Source organism: Malus domestica, chromosome 11, assembly GCF_042453785.1.
Source record: "Malus domestica chromosome 11, GDT2T_hap1".
NCBI lineage: Eukaryota > Viridiplantae > Streptophyta > Magnoliopsida > Rosales > Rosaceae > Malus > Malus domestica.
The window spans coordinates 5,756,839-5,772,211 of NC_091671.1; the positions used below are offsets into that span (position 1 = coordinate 5,756,839).

The window sequence follows — 15,373 nt, forward strand, 5'->3', positions numbered from 1 at the left end:
GTTTTGTTTTCAGTATATACCTATATACTATTGATTTTCCTAGAAATTGAATTTATATGAAAGTATGTTTTCAAATGTCATGCATGCATATTATGAATTATATGAATTGATATTGATGCATATATATATATATATATATATATATATATATATATATATATATATATATATATATATATGTGAATTGGTGCTGTGGACGCACATGTGAGTATCAGGTGAGTTTTATGTTACTCGTATGAATCATTGATGATGTGAATTGTGTTGAGAGCTCATAACCTGCACCCCTGGTGTTAGTGCTTATATTATTCACCGCACCGCACGCTCACCTTGGATCCAAGTAGGTACATGTCGTACAGACCATGTGAGGGTTTCGACATGCTAGTCGTACAGATCACTAGAGGTGCTTCCGACTAGTAGGTGACCTTAGATTATGCGCGCAGATGATTGATGAGAGAAGCACTATAGCGTATTATTACACCATTCTTGTCGTACAGACTACTTCAAGTAGTTCCGACTTATGTGTAGAGTAGTGTCGTACAGGCCACCGTGGTGACTCCGGCTGGGTTGGATATTGAGCTATGGAATTAACCGTACAGGACCAACTGTAGGGTCTCCGGTTGATTCATTATGTCACCTGTTATTTTGATGCATCCATGTTTTGTTATTGACATTTATGGCATGGCATATTCCTGGATTTGTGATAGATTGGTGATTTGTGACGTATGAGGTTTTATATACTATTATGTTATTTTCTGGGAAAGTATACAGGTTTTACAGTGAGGGGTTAGAAATGTTTTAAATGAAATGTTTTGGAAAACTTTGGTTTTACTGACCCACTCAATTTTGTTTTTGCGCCCCTTCAGGTTCTAGTTAGCAGTTGGTGGCTCACGAGGTTTTCTTCGGCGTTTTGACAGACTTCCTGCATGTAGGACTCACCTGCGGGTGTTGTAATTTAATTACAGTCCTACTTGACTGCACCTAGTTTTTATGCTCTAAAATTGTGTACTGCACACTTAAACTCACTCTAGCATGCTAGTTGGATATTACTGCTAGTAGTTGGTTTTTATTCATTCATATTTCTCATATCCTTTGCTTCCATATCGCACTTTTGGTTACGTCACACTCACGTGACGGCCAACACACCTTGATTCTAGGATCGGGATGTGTCAGTTATTGTGACATCCCACATCGCCTAGGGGAGTGATCCTTAAATGTATATTCCCATCCTTACCTAGCACGAGGCCTTTTAGGAGCTCACTGGCTTTGAATTCCATAGGAACTCCGAAGTTAAGCGAGAATGATGCCAGAGCACTCACAGGATGGGTGACCCACTGAGAAGTTGATCGTGAGTTCCCAGAAACAAAACCGTGAGGGCATGGTAAGCCCAAAACGGACAATATCGTGCTACGGTGGTAGAGCGGGCCCGGGAAGTTATCCGCCTCGTGTCGGGATGTGACAATTAGTATCAGAGCCAATCCCTGGCCGGAAGTGTGCCGACGAGGACGTCGGGCCCCTAAGGGGGGTGGATTTTGACATCCCACATCGCCCAGGGGAGTGATCCTTAAATGTATATTCTCATCCCTACCTAGCACGAGGCCTTTTGTGAGTTCACTGGCTTTGGGTTCCGTAGGAACTCCGAAGTTAAGCGAGAAGGATGCCAGAGCACTCCCAGGATTGGTGACCCACTGGGAAGTTGCTCGTGAGTTCCCAGAAACAAAACCGTGATGGAGTGGTAAGCTCAAAGCGGACAATATCGTGCTACAGTGGTAGAGCGGGCCCGGGAAGTGATTCGCCCTAGGCCGGGATGTGACATGATTCGGGTGCAAAAAGTACGCTATCGTCTCTTGCGGTACTCGAGCTACATGGAAAGAGAAATTAGTATGTCACCAACCCTTTGACAACACGAAAAATCATAGTTCAACTTTTTGACAACATGACAAACCAAAAGCTCTGCCCGCCTCTCTATCTATCCAAGGGATGGAAGGGGCTTTTGGGATGAAAAAAAAAACAATTGCAGGTTTCTTTTTTTGTTTTGAACAAATAATATTTCTTTTTTTATGTATACCTTTGCTTTGCATTGAAAAAGAAAAAATCGATAAAAAAAAATGATATGATTCAACCTCAAACCTATTTGAATGTGGCGGATAATAGCGGGGTTCGAGAATTGATGTGTATTCGAATCATATGAGTTAGTAATCGACGATATGCTCATATTGGTGATATTATTGTGAGATACCTTCTACATTATGAAAAGAATAGTAGTATAGGTGTAGGACATGTCAATCCCCTCCATAAAATTTTCATGTTTCATCGGTAAAAATTGTTTATATAAAGTCAATTTATATTATTAAAAGTTATACTTGGATCCTTTTCCATCCAAGTAGGCATTCTAACTTTCCTGCACCATGTGGTTGGAATTTATTGAATTACTTCCACTGCTGTTAAATTAGTTTTAGGATCCTTCTTGATATCATAGCCTATTTGTGCGTTGTTTGTATCATACTTTATCAGTTTCAAAATTATCGAGTACCAATCAATTTTATACCTTCAGAGGCCCATTGAAGGATTTGTGTTGAGGCGCTAGCCACACTACTGCCAAAGCACAAGAGTTTCTCTCAAACTAGGCGACCAATCACAAAGCAACACATGTTAATATCAAAATTAAGCTCCTAGAGTCCCATGTCGACCTCGGACAAAAGTGTGCGTCTCTCCTCAACTATAAAAGGAGACCATTCTCCCACAACTAATGAATAATGACATTATTCCACTTAACCCATTATTAGAACTTATTAATGATGATTATGTTTGAACCTTTGTGTTATGTAAACTTTATATTATTAACGATAACTCTTTTATCCTCGTGGATGTAACCCAACTTAGGGTAAACCACATATATCTTGGGTTTGTTTTTCTGTCTCTATCTATTTACATATTACCTATACTTGATCGAAGCAATCTTGTGAGAGTCACATCTTGACACTTTAACGAATGTTACAACTTGACATTTTACGTTGTTCCAAAGTTTATTATATTTTGTGCATCAACACATGTTGATCTTCAATTAAAAGAAAACGTTTTTAGAATGTCGATAACATGTGGAATAAACAAAAAGGAAAACTAATGAAAATGATTTGAAAACTTTGAGTTTTAACAATAATGACAAAATAAAGGGTAAAGTGAATAGTATCAAATTTGATTTTTTAGTATAAAAATGTGATTTTTCGTTAAATAAACAGTACCGCGAGTTTTTCGTTAAAACTCTCTAAACAAAATGCAAGGAGAAACTAATCATACCCTAATAAGTTCGGATATTATTTTATTCATGTGAGACGCTGATGTAATGTTTGATTGTTGTTGATGAGATCGGAATAAGAAAATCAAGAACCAACCTTGGCAATCCTAATAAAACAGAAATACCATCAAATATTATACTTTTGGTGTTCTTGTTGATGAACAATGAACAATCGACGACAGTAGGTTGGACAGCGACTATCCACTGTAGTTGCAAGGAAGCGAAGGAAAGGAAATGACTTTTCGGGGAGGGACCAGGTTGTCCACGTTGGATTTCACGAAAAATCCCAAATTTTCAAGATTTCCCCACTTTTCTGTTTCTTTTATTTTCCCAAAATTCCACTTGTTTTGTTTGAAGTTTCTGTTGTTTCTCTCATCGGCCCCAGTTTCCTTGTTTCTTTCCTCTGAAACCTCGAAACTTCTCTGGCTGACTGTAACAAACATGGTTCTTTTGAGTAGTCAGCTGCACAGATTGCCGCTCTGCGTTTTGCCTCCTCGGGTTCCGATCTCCCACCGTTTTTCTTCCCCAAAAAGGTATTCAGAATTTCATTTCTTCATCTTTTCAATTACCAAAAGTGATTGGTTTTTTTTTTTGGTTGTTTGTATGGCATTGGCATTCATGTGGTTGGTTGTTTGTATGGCATTGGCATTCATGTGGTTGGTTGTTTGTATGGCATTGGCATTCATGTGGGTTTTCTTCGCATTCAAGATCAAAGGGTTTATTTTATTGATTGGTTTATGAACTAATAATGCTATATTGTGCCCTCTGCCCACACTAATCTGGCTTAATTGTAGAAATCGTCCTGAACTGTAGTTCGAGTTGCATTTTCGTCTCTGAATTCGAATGTTAGATTCTTTAGCCTCCAAATTTGGTCTAAGGTTTACACTCTTGGTCATCAAAGCAAACTAATTTGGGCATTTGGTTGGTGGTAACTTTTGAAGCTTTGTTTTTGGGTTAATCTTCGTGTGTTTCTTGGATGTTTGTGAATTGGCTAGTGCTTGAAATTGTGAACTGTTGATTGTAATGTGAACCGAGAGATTTCAGGTTTTTAACTAATTGGGTAGTGCCAATTCTTTGTTGGAAGTGTGAACTTGTTGGTAGACAAAGGGGCCGCGTATGGGGAGGAAGTACGGTGCTAGGGGAAAGGGAGTAATCAAGATGAGTACTTTTCGTGAGGAATTTTTCTGGGTTTGATTCGCCTTTCCTCTTCAGACCGGCATACTGAATTTCTGAGATTCTATATACTTTGGCTCAAATTTTACTGTTATTCGTATCTTCAATGAAATGGTCTACTTAAAGTAGTAATAAATGGCTTTCTTGCTTGTTTAAAAGTATGCGTTCTTCCCGTAGAGTAGGAATTTACTAATGAAAATTAGTTGATGTCTGATACCGTATACATAAGTTCTCCTGGCTGAGCTCCGTTTCATAATCCTTATAAATTGTTAGGCAGGTACGGGACCAAGATGCAGGATTATCAACATTTAAGTTTGAACGCACCATATAATATTATGTATAAAAAGCTTTCGACTTCTATCTGAGGCATATTGTGATAATATCATACTCTGTAACTGAGGGAGATTGTAATTTGGAGTACATTTGCTGACGTCTGTATTTGTGCAATGTACTGTATGATACATACATGGGGCAAGTGTTGAAGCACAGTTATTCTGAATTTTAGTGTAGACGAGCCATATGATGCTAACGTTGATGATATTTACCAGGAAATTAATGCCATGCCAATTTTGGTGGATCAAATCTTCGTCTTTACATGCAAGTAGTTTCATAGTACACAACAGAGGTGAGAATATTGTATGTATGCCTTATCATGTGTGAAAGCAAGGTATTGATAACTTAGATTCTTTCATGTTTTACTTATGTTTATTCTTTTTACAGCGAAATGTGAGGCCAGTTCTCAAAGGGCAGAAAATAAGCTAGATTCCACTGTGTATATAAATGTTGCAGATGATTTGAATGACCAACTCTTTTATACAGACCAAATTAATATTTCTCAGGTAAGCTTTAGATGAAAATTTATTTATTTATCTGTTTAATTTCTAACAAGAGCATTAGATGGATGAATCTGCATAAGAGATTGTAATTTATTTTTTTAAATCTAAAAAAGAACATATCTTGAATTAGAATTGATTAAATCGGATAACAGCTTAAACCCCTTTTGATGTTCCTCTATTTAGTGGTTTCACCTGTTTACTCTCTGTTATCAAGTATTTGTATCCATGATAACTTCAGATCTTGCATTTGACTCATGTCATGGCACTTCTAGTATATAGTAAATTTCTTGACAGAATTTTCTGTATATTCAGGTTCTCGTAGCTAAAGTCACGATGGAATTGCTGTCCTTATATTTCTCAATTATGCTAGGACAGTGAAATGTTTTTCATACTTTCATTAAGATCATCCAAGCAAAACTTCCCTCTATCATTCAAACTTTCGGGGCTGCCACCTTGCCCTTTGCCTGTGTCTCTAATTCATTGAATAAACCTGTGCCTCTTCGGTTGGATGTGTCTTTTCCTTCATTTCAAGACATTAGATGGAGCTTTGCACAGTTACTGTATCTATTTAACATCCAACTTGAAAAGAACGTTGCCACGTAAGTGAAGATATCAGATGGAGCTTTGCATGGTTTCTATATCTATCATTTCATGCTCGTAATTTGTTTGGTCTATGTTCTCATTTAGCTAAGTTCTTTTGTAAATGTTTTTTAGGTTCTTTCTGGTGCTCCTGGTAGCATGCTTCTCATTTGTTGTCATTGGTGGTTTCCTATTCTACAAGTATAGGTAACCTATAATCCTTTCTAAGAGCAGTTCAAATTACTTTCTCTGGCATAGTCTGCTTCATGTTGCTTTATCGTATTTCATTAAAAAGGTCGTACCCAGTGCACAAGGCTCCCGCTTTACGCAGGGTCTGGGAGAGGTGAATGTCGGCTAGCCTTACCCCCATTTATGGAGAGGCTGCTCCCAAGTCTCGAACCCGAGACCTACAGCTCATGGGCGAAGGCACTTGCCATCGCACCAAGTGCGACCTCTTCTTTATCGTATTTCATTAAATAGCATTTTTTTCCTGGTGTCTAGACTATCAGATTGATACAATTATTGGCCCATTTATAACAGCTGAAGTTTTCTAATATGTTATCACCATATCAGAGCTTTGGTGGTAGCTCTTACCAGGGGGTCCTGGATGCGGAACCCTCAATCCATTCCCCACTTCTTTGGTGCAGGGTGGGGTTTCAGCTATATTTTTATTTCTGTTTGATTTTAACATACAAAGAAAGAATGCGTTCGTGTGAGGGACAGTGTTAGATTGATATACATTGTTGACCAATTCCCTAACAGCTTAAGCATTTGGGGTCCATCGTTGTCTAACACAAATGAATTTCTGAAACAATATGGTTTCATCATTTTCTTGCCATCTTCTTCACAAGGGTCTCAGCATCTTAGACCAACAATTATTTTGTACACTCCCCGTCAAATGGGGGCCTCTCTTCACTATTAAAGCCCAACATGTGGAATTCAACTTATATTGGTTACACTTTCAGGATTTGACCAGGATTTCCTGCTTTGATACCATGATAAAGTTTGTTGTTACCACACTATTCCGAAAAATTTAAGTTGTTACGATGTGGGCTGACAAATATTTGATATTCTAACGGTTAAGCAGTCTTTTAATAGTATTTTTATCAAATGAATTAATTCCTCATGTTTGTTTACAATCCGGATGCATTTCAAATTACACAGGGGTAGTAATGAGTCTTTGGATGACTGCTTCTGGGAGGCTTGGGCATGTCTGTGTTCATCATCGACACATTTAAAAGTGTGATTTCGCTTCCTAATTTTATCATTTGGTTCATTCTAAAAGTAATCACTAATTCTGTATTTTCTTGGATGATTGTAAATAACATGCATTGTAAAGTGTACACTGCAGCAAAGAACACGAATTGAACGTGTTATTGGTTTTGTTCTTTCAATATGGGGCATATTATTTTACTCTCGCTTGTTGAGCACAATGACCGAACAGTTTAGGGTAAGTTCTTGGATCGGAACATTATCGTACATCTAACTTATATGTAAACGGCACCCTTATGGCCATCATTTGCTCTGAACAATACGTACAGACTAAAAGAAGGCGCACAATGCAAGTTCTGGAGACTGATCATATCATTATATGTGGAGTGAACAGTCATCTTTCCTTCATGCTAAAGCAACTAAACAAGTATCACGAACTTGCTGTCTGCTTAGGTACTGCTACAGCTAGGTAATCTATTTTTTATACTCGAATGGAGGTTTTTATATCAGGATTGGTGTAGTAAAATTACTGGATTGTGTTGTTGTCTTGCTTATATGTTCACAGGAGGTAGAGAATTCTTCTTATGTCCGATCTCCCAAGGAAGCAGATGGACAAACTTGCGGACAATTTAGACAAAGATCTTATAGATATTGATATCCTTACAAAGAGGTAGGACTATAAGAAATCATCTAACTCATCTGCGTCTGATTTTATAAGGCCTCGGTGCAATAAAATAAAAAATTATCAGTAAGAAATGATGTAATGGGTAGTTGGATTTGATAATAAAATTGAGACTTTGTGTGCTTCTGATTCTTACTTTGAGGCTCTACTCTTACAGTTGCAGCCTTAGTTTAACAAAATCCTTTGAAAGAGCCGCTGCAAACAAGGCACGTGCAATAATTATACTGCCACTGATGCTTTTTTGAGTATACAAGGTTTTCGACAAAGTTTCTTTGGAATTTCCTAGTATATTAGAAATTTCTTATCTCTCAAATGTGTTTTGACTTCACATCCTCATCTGTTTAGGTATGAAGTTGACACTGATGCTTTTTTGTCTGTTCTGGCTCTTCAACCTATTCCCAACATGGAATCTGTCCCCACAGTTGTTGAGGTATATCACTAATCTAGTCTTCGTACTGAACTTTGTTACGAAGTTTGCTAAAATCATGTTAAATTTTCCGTCCCCAATGAATGCAGGTTTCAAGTTCCAGTACATGTGAACTCTTAAAGTCGATCTCAGGGTTAAAAGTAGAGCCTGTGGAAAATGGGGCGTCAAAATTATTTGTACAATGTCCCCACAGTTGTTGAGTCCATCTTACAAATCAATTTGAAATCTTTTGGTGGTAACTAGAACTTAGACCTGTCAACCCAAGTCGTGTGTTGTTTCTTACTACGGTGGTTATTTTTACATCATATTGGTTATTAGGCAACTGGAACCATCTCTCTGATCATTTCTGAGATGGCACACTAATTGATGTCATTTCTACTCAGTGCAGAAAATGTATTTAATCTTTGCAGTTTCCCAAGTCTAGCAGGGCTCAAGTACAGGAGATTACAACATGGGTTTCAAGAGGTAACACCATCTGTCAAATGTAATTCTGCTAGTGAAGAACTTATTGCGGTTGGCTGATTGAGAATTTTTCTCTGACTCGATATCCCTTTCAGGCAGTTGTTTGTGGGCTTTATAGGAACGGGAAGATAGACTTCCACCCCAATGACAGTGAAATCTTGCGGGAAACTGACTAAGTATGAGAAGTTCTGGACTTTTTTAATTTGAACTAAAACAAGCACCAATAACTTTGATATTTCTTTTGACTTGTGAAAAATGGAATCATGAACACAATGTTTGTTAAAATTTTGTTTTGTAAATATCTCTAGACACTGATGGTTGGTTGGATTGTTTACCTTCGCGGTTCCTGTTTTTATTTATCGCGAGCAGACAATTAGACAAAAGTGTAGTAAAATTTGATAATTCAAAATAGAAGAAACAAAGATGATCATGGGAGCCTGAGCGGATTCACTCTGTGACTGCTTCATTTGTTTTAGTACTTGCTTTATGTTGTTTTGCTGACTGAATGGGTCGTGGTTAACCATCATTTTTATTTATGAGTTCCTATCGTTGTGCACTTTCCTCATTTAGGTATTATTCATTGCACCTGTTAATGGGAGTAAGACACCAGATGTTACTTATTTGAATGTTGTCAAAGAAATAGGCGCTTATCAAAGTTTGGATGATCTAGAAACAAACGGGGTTACTCACCCGCATGCCTTGCAACTGGTGAAAAAACAGACATGAGAACATTGTCAGGCGTCCCAAGAAACCAGGCTCTAAGGTGCGACTTGACTAAGACATAATTGCTTGAAGGTCACCAGGGCTTGATAGATTTGGTCTCCAATCTGAATAATTTTTTTCTTATTAATGCAGGCCTCAGACTATAATCTGGGACCAAAAGAATTTATCCTTCTGCTTGGATGGCGCCCCGACATCATAGAGTTGATTGAAGAATATGACAATTATCTTGGACCTGGCAGTGTCGTGGTATGTTCTAATTCGCTTGGAACTCTTGTTGTGGATCCTATATTCAGCAATTTCCTTAAAACGTAAAACATTAGTAAAAGTACGTTGTTACTTACGCAAGTGCATGTGTGATGGAATCTTGAAGAGGTGGTTATATTAAGTGGCTGCAAGACTCCAAAGTAACGGAAGGCAGTGAAATCTCTAAATAAATCAATTGCCCTGATCTGTAAAACATTAGTAAAGGAGGTACATTGTTACTTGTGCAAGTACATGTGTGATGGACATGGAGAGGTGGTTATATTAAGTGGCTGCAAGGTACTCCAAAGAAATGTGCAGGTGGCGAAATTGCCAATAAATCAATTGGGATGTTATTGCAGGAAATTAACGGATTATAGGAATTTTTCTTCACCTTGAGGAAGCATGATAGAGACTGAGAAAACAAGAATTAAGCCGCATGTTAGTCAAGGAAAACTCAAACACGTCAAGGTTTCTCATCGGGTACTGCCTCTCTCTTTCAACCTAGAGTAGTACCTTCTGGTGTTTCTTTTCTTTCTCTATAATATTTTTGCAGGGAAGTTTCCTTTTCCGCTTATAAACTTCCATTTTTTCCATGAGCTGCAGATTGGAAATCCAATGAACTTTGAAACCTTACAAGATACCACAGTGCATATCCTAAATTCATTGAAGAACAAAGATGTTCCCTTGTCGGTCGTTGTTATATCTGATAGGGAATGGCTTCTTGGAGGTGAACATACATGAATTCCTCCCTTTTTCTTGGTTTTATGTTGTTTTTAATTAGCTTTTGGTCAATTTGCGTTAAAGTACCCTCTCTTCAGATCCAACCAGGGCAGACAAGCAATCTGCGTATTCTCTTCTTCTTGCTGAAAATATTTGCAACAAACTTGGTGTAAAGGTAGGTCAAGTTCAAATAAATAACAGTATCAATCATCATTTCCAATTTTGTAAAAATTCAAACTCAAGAGTTTAATTAATTAAATAGTTTTCACAATAACTTAGTCATAATCGTCACCTAGAGCAAACAAAGGAAGTAACAAGGTGGTGCATTGCAGGTACAGAATCTAGTTGCAGAGATCGTGGACTCGAAATTGGGCAAACAAGTAAACTTCGACTGACTTTTGTCAATGTTTATTATTTCTGTTGATATTTAATGTTATTGATTGTTATACACCCACAATCACTGCAGATCACAAGAATTAAGCTGTCCCTGACTTACATTGCCGCAGAGTAAGTAATGAGCCTCGTAACAGCTCAAGGTCTTGAATCATTGTACTAGACTTAGCTCTCACAACATGTAATATGGTTATTCCAAAACATTATAACAGCTAAATGATTTCTTTGTGCATAACAGTTGCTGAGAACAGTGAACTAAACGAAGTGTGGAAAGACATTCTAAACGCAGAGGGTGATGAAATATAGGTAAAGGTAGGCACCTGCACCTCAAATCCTCAGTTTTAATATGCTATGATTTTGATTCCGTTTGGACATTGTCTTTTTTATATTTTCGGCTAGAGGATTTGGATTCGATATCCATTAAACCGCATATTTAAACTATGCATGCTTTTGTTAGGACAGGATATCAGCCTCTACATTAAAGGAGAGAACCCTTCATTCTTTGAGCTTTCTGAAAGAGCAAAACTGCGGAAAGAAATGGTGATAGGTTATGTGAAAAACAACAAGAAGGTAAAAACGTCTTGATTTGGATTCGGCTCTTAAATTGCTTCAGACTTCTCATTCATATCTCATGCCATGTTGCAGGTTATTAATCCAGTTCCCTAGTCCGAACTCCGAACCCCTCTCCCTTGAGTTGACAGATTCGTTGATAGTTATATCCGAACTTGAAGGAGAACAACCTATCATTCTGGAGAACCAATCAAGTTGAAACGACGGCCCAAATTTTGCTCGTGAAAGTTTGAATCCCATGCTAAATGGAAGTACTCATGTTTTGACAGTGAAAGTGTTCTCCGAGCTTGACCATAGAACCGGCATTAAACTAGCAAATCGGTGAAGCGACTGTTTTAGCTTCTTTCTTCTGCAGTATTAGCCTCTCTTTTGTTGTTAAGACCGTAACATTGATACAGACACCACAATAATTCATGGAAATTTGTCCAATAAAGAAAATCTGGATTAACAGTAATAAGCATTGTTAGCCATGTTAATTATACCTTGATATTGTCCTTATGTTCGAAATCTACAGTTTCGTCTAACTGTTCTAGTAATATTTCTCTTTCCAACGCTGGAAGACGTCCTAAGTTTATGGGTTGAGTATGCCAGAAGGTACGTATTTTAGTAAGAAGTTAACTATAGCTGGCCACTTGTATAATGCTCTTTTAGCAACAGATCACCTAATGACGAAGGATTGATGGTCACTCACCCTTAGATTTGATACCAAGAATGAAGATTAAAACAATAAAAAAACGTCCAGTTAATCTCAACGTTCGGTATCGAAGCCAAATGTGAGTGAGTATGAATTTCTTGGTTACCAGATGAGTAAGAGAACATTTTTGTGGTGACCAAGAGAACATTCTGAGTCCGAGTAACAAAGGGTGATTCAAATCTGAATGCTTGATCCATGCACCACTATATTCTCAAATCTCAAATAAGACCATGTCTAATGTTACATGTGTTAAAAATGATATGAGTTTCCTGAGAATACAATTAAGCTATTTTCTTATAATACTCAATCAAATTCCACATAAAACAATAAAATCGATTAAAGAACGTCGTTACTGATGGAAAAGTACTTGGATAATTTAGGATAGTGCTATTCATGGATATTTTTACCCTCCGTACACTTTTTTTTTTTTTTTTTTGGTTTTTATACAAACAATAATATCTACACTAAAGATAGAGAAGTGAGCTAAGTCTTACAATTGTTTCTCATAATCATGTGGTTCAACTTTGCATTTGACAAGAATCGAACCTAAGACCTCTCATTTACAAGTGAAAACGAATACAACTAGACCGTAGTACTAAGTGGCCCCACACACTCTTGTTAATCATTGATCTTCTTCAATTAATTTGATCAGACGACTGGAAATTGAGAGAGTTTGTGAGAAGTAAAAATAAGGGTGTGGATAGCACTACCCAAAATTTTATTTAAAGAATTATAAATATTAATGAGTGGTTTCATTAATTTTAACAAATGTATTTCTTTTATATAAATTGGTTGCAAATTCACCATTTATAAAATTCGAATATAAGACATCTAACTCACAAGTAAAGAAAAATGCTACTAAATCATAATATTAAGTGACAAATAACTTAGTAGCCAAATTCTAAATGAACGAAACTAACTATAATATTTATATGTATTTAATACAATCAACATTTAATCGTCAAAATAATAATGATATTAAACACAATATAAGTATTGCGGTTGAATATAAAGTGTGTGTACTTAAAAATAATAAAATATCAAGAAAGTTTAAGCATATTTATGTCTTCTGTCCGTGCTATCGGCGATTATTTGGAGAGAAAACGCCATGGCTCACGGTGCTACAGCAAGCGGCGGGTGAACCCCGCCGGACGTCGGTCCAAGTCGGCCTTGGGCCCGGAGATGAAGCCCAAGTCCGTCACCCTCAAAAACCAGACACGCTCCATCGAGCGCATGCTCCTTAAGGTACTCCCTCACTCTTTCTTCCCAATCTCCAGTTCTTTAACTGTTATTCCATTTCGATCTTGCTTCGGTTGTGGTCGATTTTCAGCTCTTTCATTTTTGCCACCGCTTGCATAAAAAATAAAAAATTTGAGTTTTAACGATAAAAAGTAAAATAAAAGATAAAAAAAATAGTCTTAAAATTAATTTTTTTATATAAAAATATAATTTTTCGTTAAAATATGAAGAAAAAAAAAGTCGTTAAAATTCTTTTAAAAAAAAAGCATCCAAATTTTAGACCCAACTCTAAAAGGGGATCAAACTATTAGTTACTACATCCTGTGACGTAAATACTGGAATGGCCAGTTATCGGGTGCCACGCGTGCCCCAATATAATGAACTCCTTCATCCTTGATACGTGGCGAATTTCGATTCGTCGTTCTCAAGATTCAAGGACACCGGCAGTGACTTATGTCATGCCATACCGTTGAGAGAACAAGCGCGTATTTGAGCGTTGCACAACGGCCACAAAATCGAAGATAATCCAAACCAGAAATGGCGGTGTGCTCTTCACTCGCGGCTGTCTCTCCTTGCGCAGCTCCCAAACTGAGCTCGAAGCTGTCGGAATCTAGGGCGAGGGTTTCTCGGAGTACTCAGACACGTAGGACCTCCGAATTGTACAGAAACTTGGGGAAGACAAGGTTGAGTACTAGGCTGAATGCAGCTGGGTTCGCGGAGATTGAGCCCGATCTCCGCGAAGACCCCCATGACCGTTGGGAGACTAACAGTATCAGCATGGTATAAACTATAAACGCTCACTGACTGTACAAGTTCATGTGATTGTATGAATTTATCATGATTAGTGATTAATTAAGTATGGTTAATTTTGCAGGATGATTTTAAGTTCGGGGAGTATGATGAGCACCACACTTACCACGAAGGCGAAGAGAAGAAAGGTGCCCTGTTTCTATTAGTTAGCGCACTCAGTGGCGAGTAGTCTAACATGTTACGTTATTAAATTATTTGTGCCCAGAACCGTGATTTGTTTCTGCAAACTCTCTTGTCCAGGAAGCTTTTGGGGATCAATAGCCGAAGACATTGAAGCGGTTGGAACCCCTACAGGTTTTCAGGGTACATGCGAATGCTTACCAAACAACTTTGATCATTCACTAACCTACATTAAAGCAAACGAACATGATCTGTTTTGGTTGTTTCGGCAGGTCTTATATCATGGCTTTTTCTCCCTGCAATTGCTGCTGGAATGTATTTCAACGCTCCGGTAATGCCAATTGTTTTGCCTTCGTTAGCATGATGGTCTTGTTCATCGTCACATAGGAAATCATATCCCAAATGCATTGTTTTTCAGGGGGAGTACTTGTACATTGGCGCCGGTCTGTTTACAATTGTGTTTTGCATCATTGAGATGGATAAGCCGGACAAACCCCACAACTTTGAACCCCAGATATACAACATGGAGAGGGGAGCTCGTGACAAGCTGATAGCGGACTACAACACCATGGATATATGGGATTTCAATGAGAAATATGGAGATCTGTGGGATTTCACTGTGACCGTGAAGAAGGAAGATATTATGAAGAGATAAAAATTCATGTGTAGTAAATTCCGCCATAATTAATATGGGATTTCTCAAGTTCTCAACCAGCTTGAGCATGAAAGGTATATAGCTATCAATTCAGTCCTCTTTCTATTGCTTCCTTTCTTTCTGCATCAGCTTTTTTACTTTCTTGTTTACATATTACATGAAAGGGTAATGTGAGAAAGACTAAATTTATATTTCCTTACGCATGTAATGTACGTACATATGAATCTGTTATAAGTAATCCAAGTTAGAAGAATGAGAAATCATACCACTGTCAGATTTAAAAGTCCATGCCTTGTCAATGCTGGAAATACTTGTCAATGCCTTGTCCATGCCTTGCATCTAACCCCAGAGGCATCTCCTTCAATGGACCATCTTTACAACTGCCCATGGCTAAAAGTGTAGACAATCTTTTACTACGGAGTAGATTGCACGGAAGATATTGTCAATATATGATGCCAAAGGAGCAATGATTCTCTAGTCTCTACGGCTATGTTTAAGGACTCCGTCCTAGGTGACCATGTAGAGCAAAATCCAATAACAATG

At 37.7% G+C, this 15,373-nt stretch overlaps 2 protein-coding genes across 25 annotated transcripts; both read left to right on the top strand.

The window, feature by feature from the left end:
* Positions 1-3,400: 3,400 nt before the first annotated feature.
* On the top strand, positions 3,401-11,791 carry LOC103422665 (putative ion channel POLLUX-like 2). Of its 24 annotated transcripts, XM_070808302.1 has the most exons (25): positions 3,404-3,549; positions 3,751-3,825; positions 5,014-5,090; positions 5,186-5,304; positions 5,614-5,900; positions 6,016-6,087; positions 7,045-7,120; positions 7,232-7,330; positions 7,422-7,561; positions 7,658-7,762; positions 7,932-8,028; positions 8,120-8,204; positions 8,291-8,436; positions 8,590-8,666; positions 8,759-8,839; positions 9,234-9,426; positions 9,519-9,632; positions 9,733-10,109; positions 10,233-10,356; positions 10,448-10,524; positions 10,682-10,729; positions 10,816-10,856; positions 10,981-11,054; positions 11,205-11,312; positions 11,388-11,791. In XM_070808302.1, exons 1-5 carry the CDS (start codon positions 3,527-3,529, stop codon positions 5,677-5,679), a joined length of 360 nt encoding a protein of 119 aa, XP_070664403.1. In that variant the 5' UTR covers positions 3,404-3,526; the 3' UTR covers positions 5,680-5,900; positions 6,016-6,087; positions 7,045-7,120; positions 7,232-7,330; positions 7,422-7,561; positions 7,658-7,762; positions 7,932-8,028; positions 8,120-8,204; positions 8,291-8,436; positions 8,590-8,666; positions 8,759-8,839; positions 9,234-9,426; positions 9,519-9,632; positions 9,733-10,109; positions 10,233-10,356; positions 10,448-10,524; positions 10,682-10,729; positions 10,816-10,856; positions 10,981-11,054; positions 11,205-11,312; positions 11,388-11,791. The 24 variants fall into 24 exon arrangements, with proteins under 24 accessions (XP_070664401.1, XP_070664400.1, XP_070664402.1 ...); XM_070808300.1 differs by lacking the exon at positions 5,614-5,900 and having other exon boundaries at positions 3,401-3,549; positions 7,220-7,330; XM_070808299.1 differs by lacking the exon at positions 5,614-5,900 and having other exon boundaries at positions 3,402-3,549.
* Positions 11,792-13,069: 1,278 nt separating this feature from the next.
* LOC103412813 (photosynthetic NDH subunit of subcomplex B 5, chloroplastic) lies at positions 13,070-14,926 on the top strand. Its single transcript, XM_008351340.4, has 6 exons — positions 13,070-13,251; positions 13,594-14,025; positions 14,120-14,183; positions 14,296-14,358; positions 14,448-14,506; positions 14,594-14,926. The coding sequence occupies exons 2-6, from the start codon at positions 13,783-13,785 to the stop codon at positions 14,828-14,830; spliced, it is 666 nt and encodes a 221-aa protein (XP_008349562.2). The 5' UTR covers positions 13,070-13,251; positions 13,594-13,782; the 3' UTR covers positions 14,831-14,926.
* The last annotated feature ends 447 nt before the right edge of the window (positions 14,927-15,373 follow it).

What these genes read in the sequence shown, in the direction of transcription:
- LOC103412813 (XM_008351340.4), top strand. Translation starts at nt 13,783, where the DNA reads ATGGCGGTGTGCTCTTCACTCGCGGCTGTCTCTCCTTGCGCAGCTCCC. An exon ending in AGACTAACAGTATCAGCATG is followed by an intron (nt 14,026 to 14,119) that starts GTATAAACTATA and finishes TTAATTTTGCAG; the next exon opens with GATGATTTTAAGTTCGGGGA. An exon ending in AACCCCTACAGGTTTTCAGG is followed by an intron (nt 14,359 to 14,447) that starts GTACATGCGAAT and finishes TTGTTTCGGCAG; the next exon opens with GTCTTATATCATGGCTTTTT.
- LOC103422665 (XM_070808286.1), top strand. Translation starts at nt 5,264, where the DNA reads ATGACCAACTCTTTTATACAGACCAAATTAATATTTCTCAG. An exon ending in ACCAAATTAATATTTCTCAG is followed by an intron (nt 5,305 to 6,015) that starts GTAAGCTTTAGA and finishes AATGTTTTTTAG; the next exon opens with GTTCTTTCTGGTGCTCCTGG. An exon ending in TTCCTATTCTACAAGTATAG is followed by an intron (nt 6,088 to 7,044) that starts GTAACCTATAAT and finishes CAAATTACACAG; the next exon opens with GGGTAGTAATGAGTCTTTGG.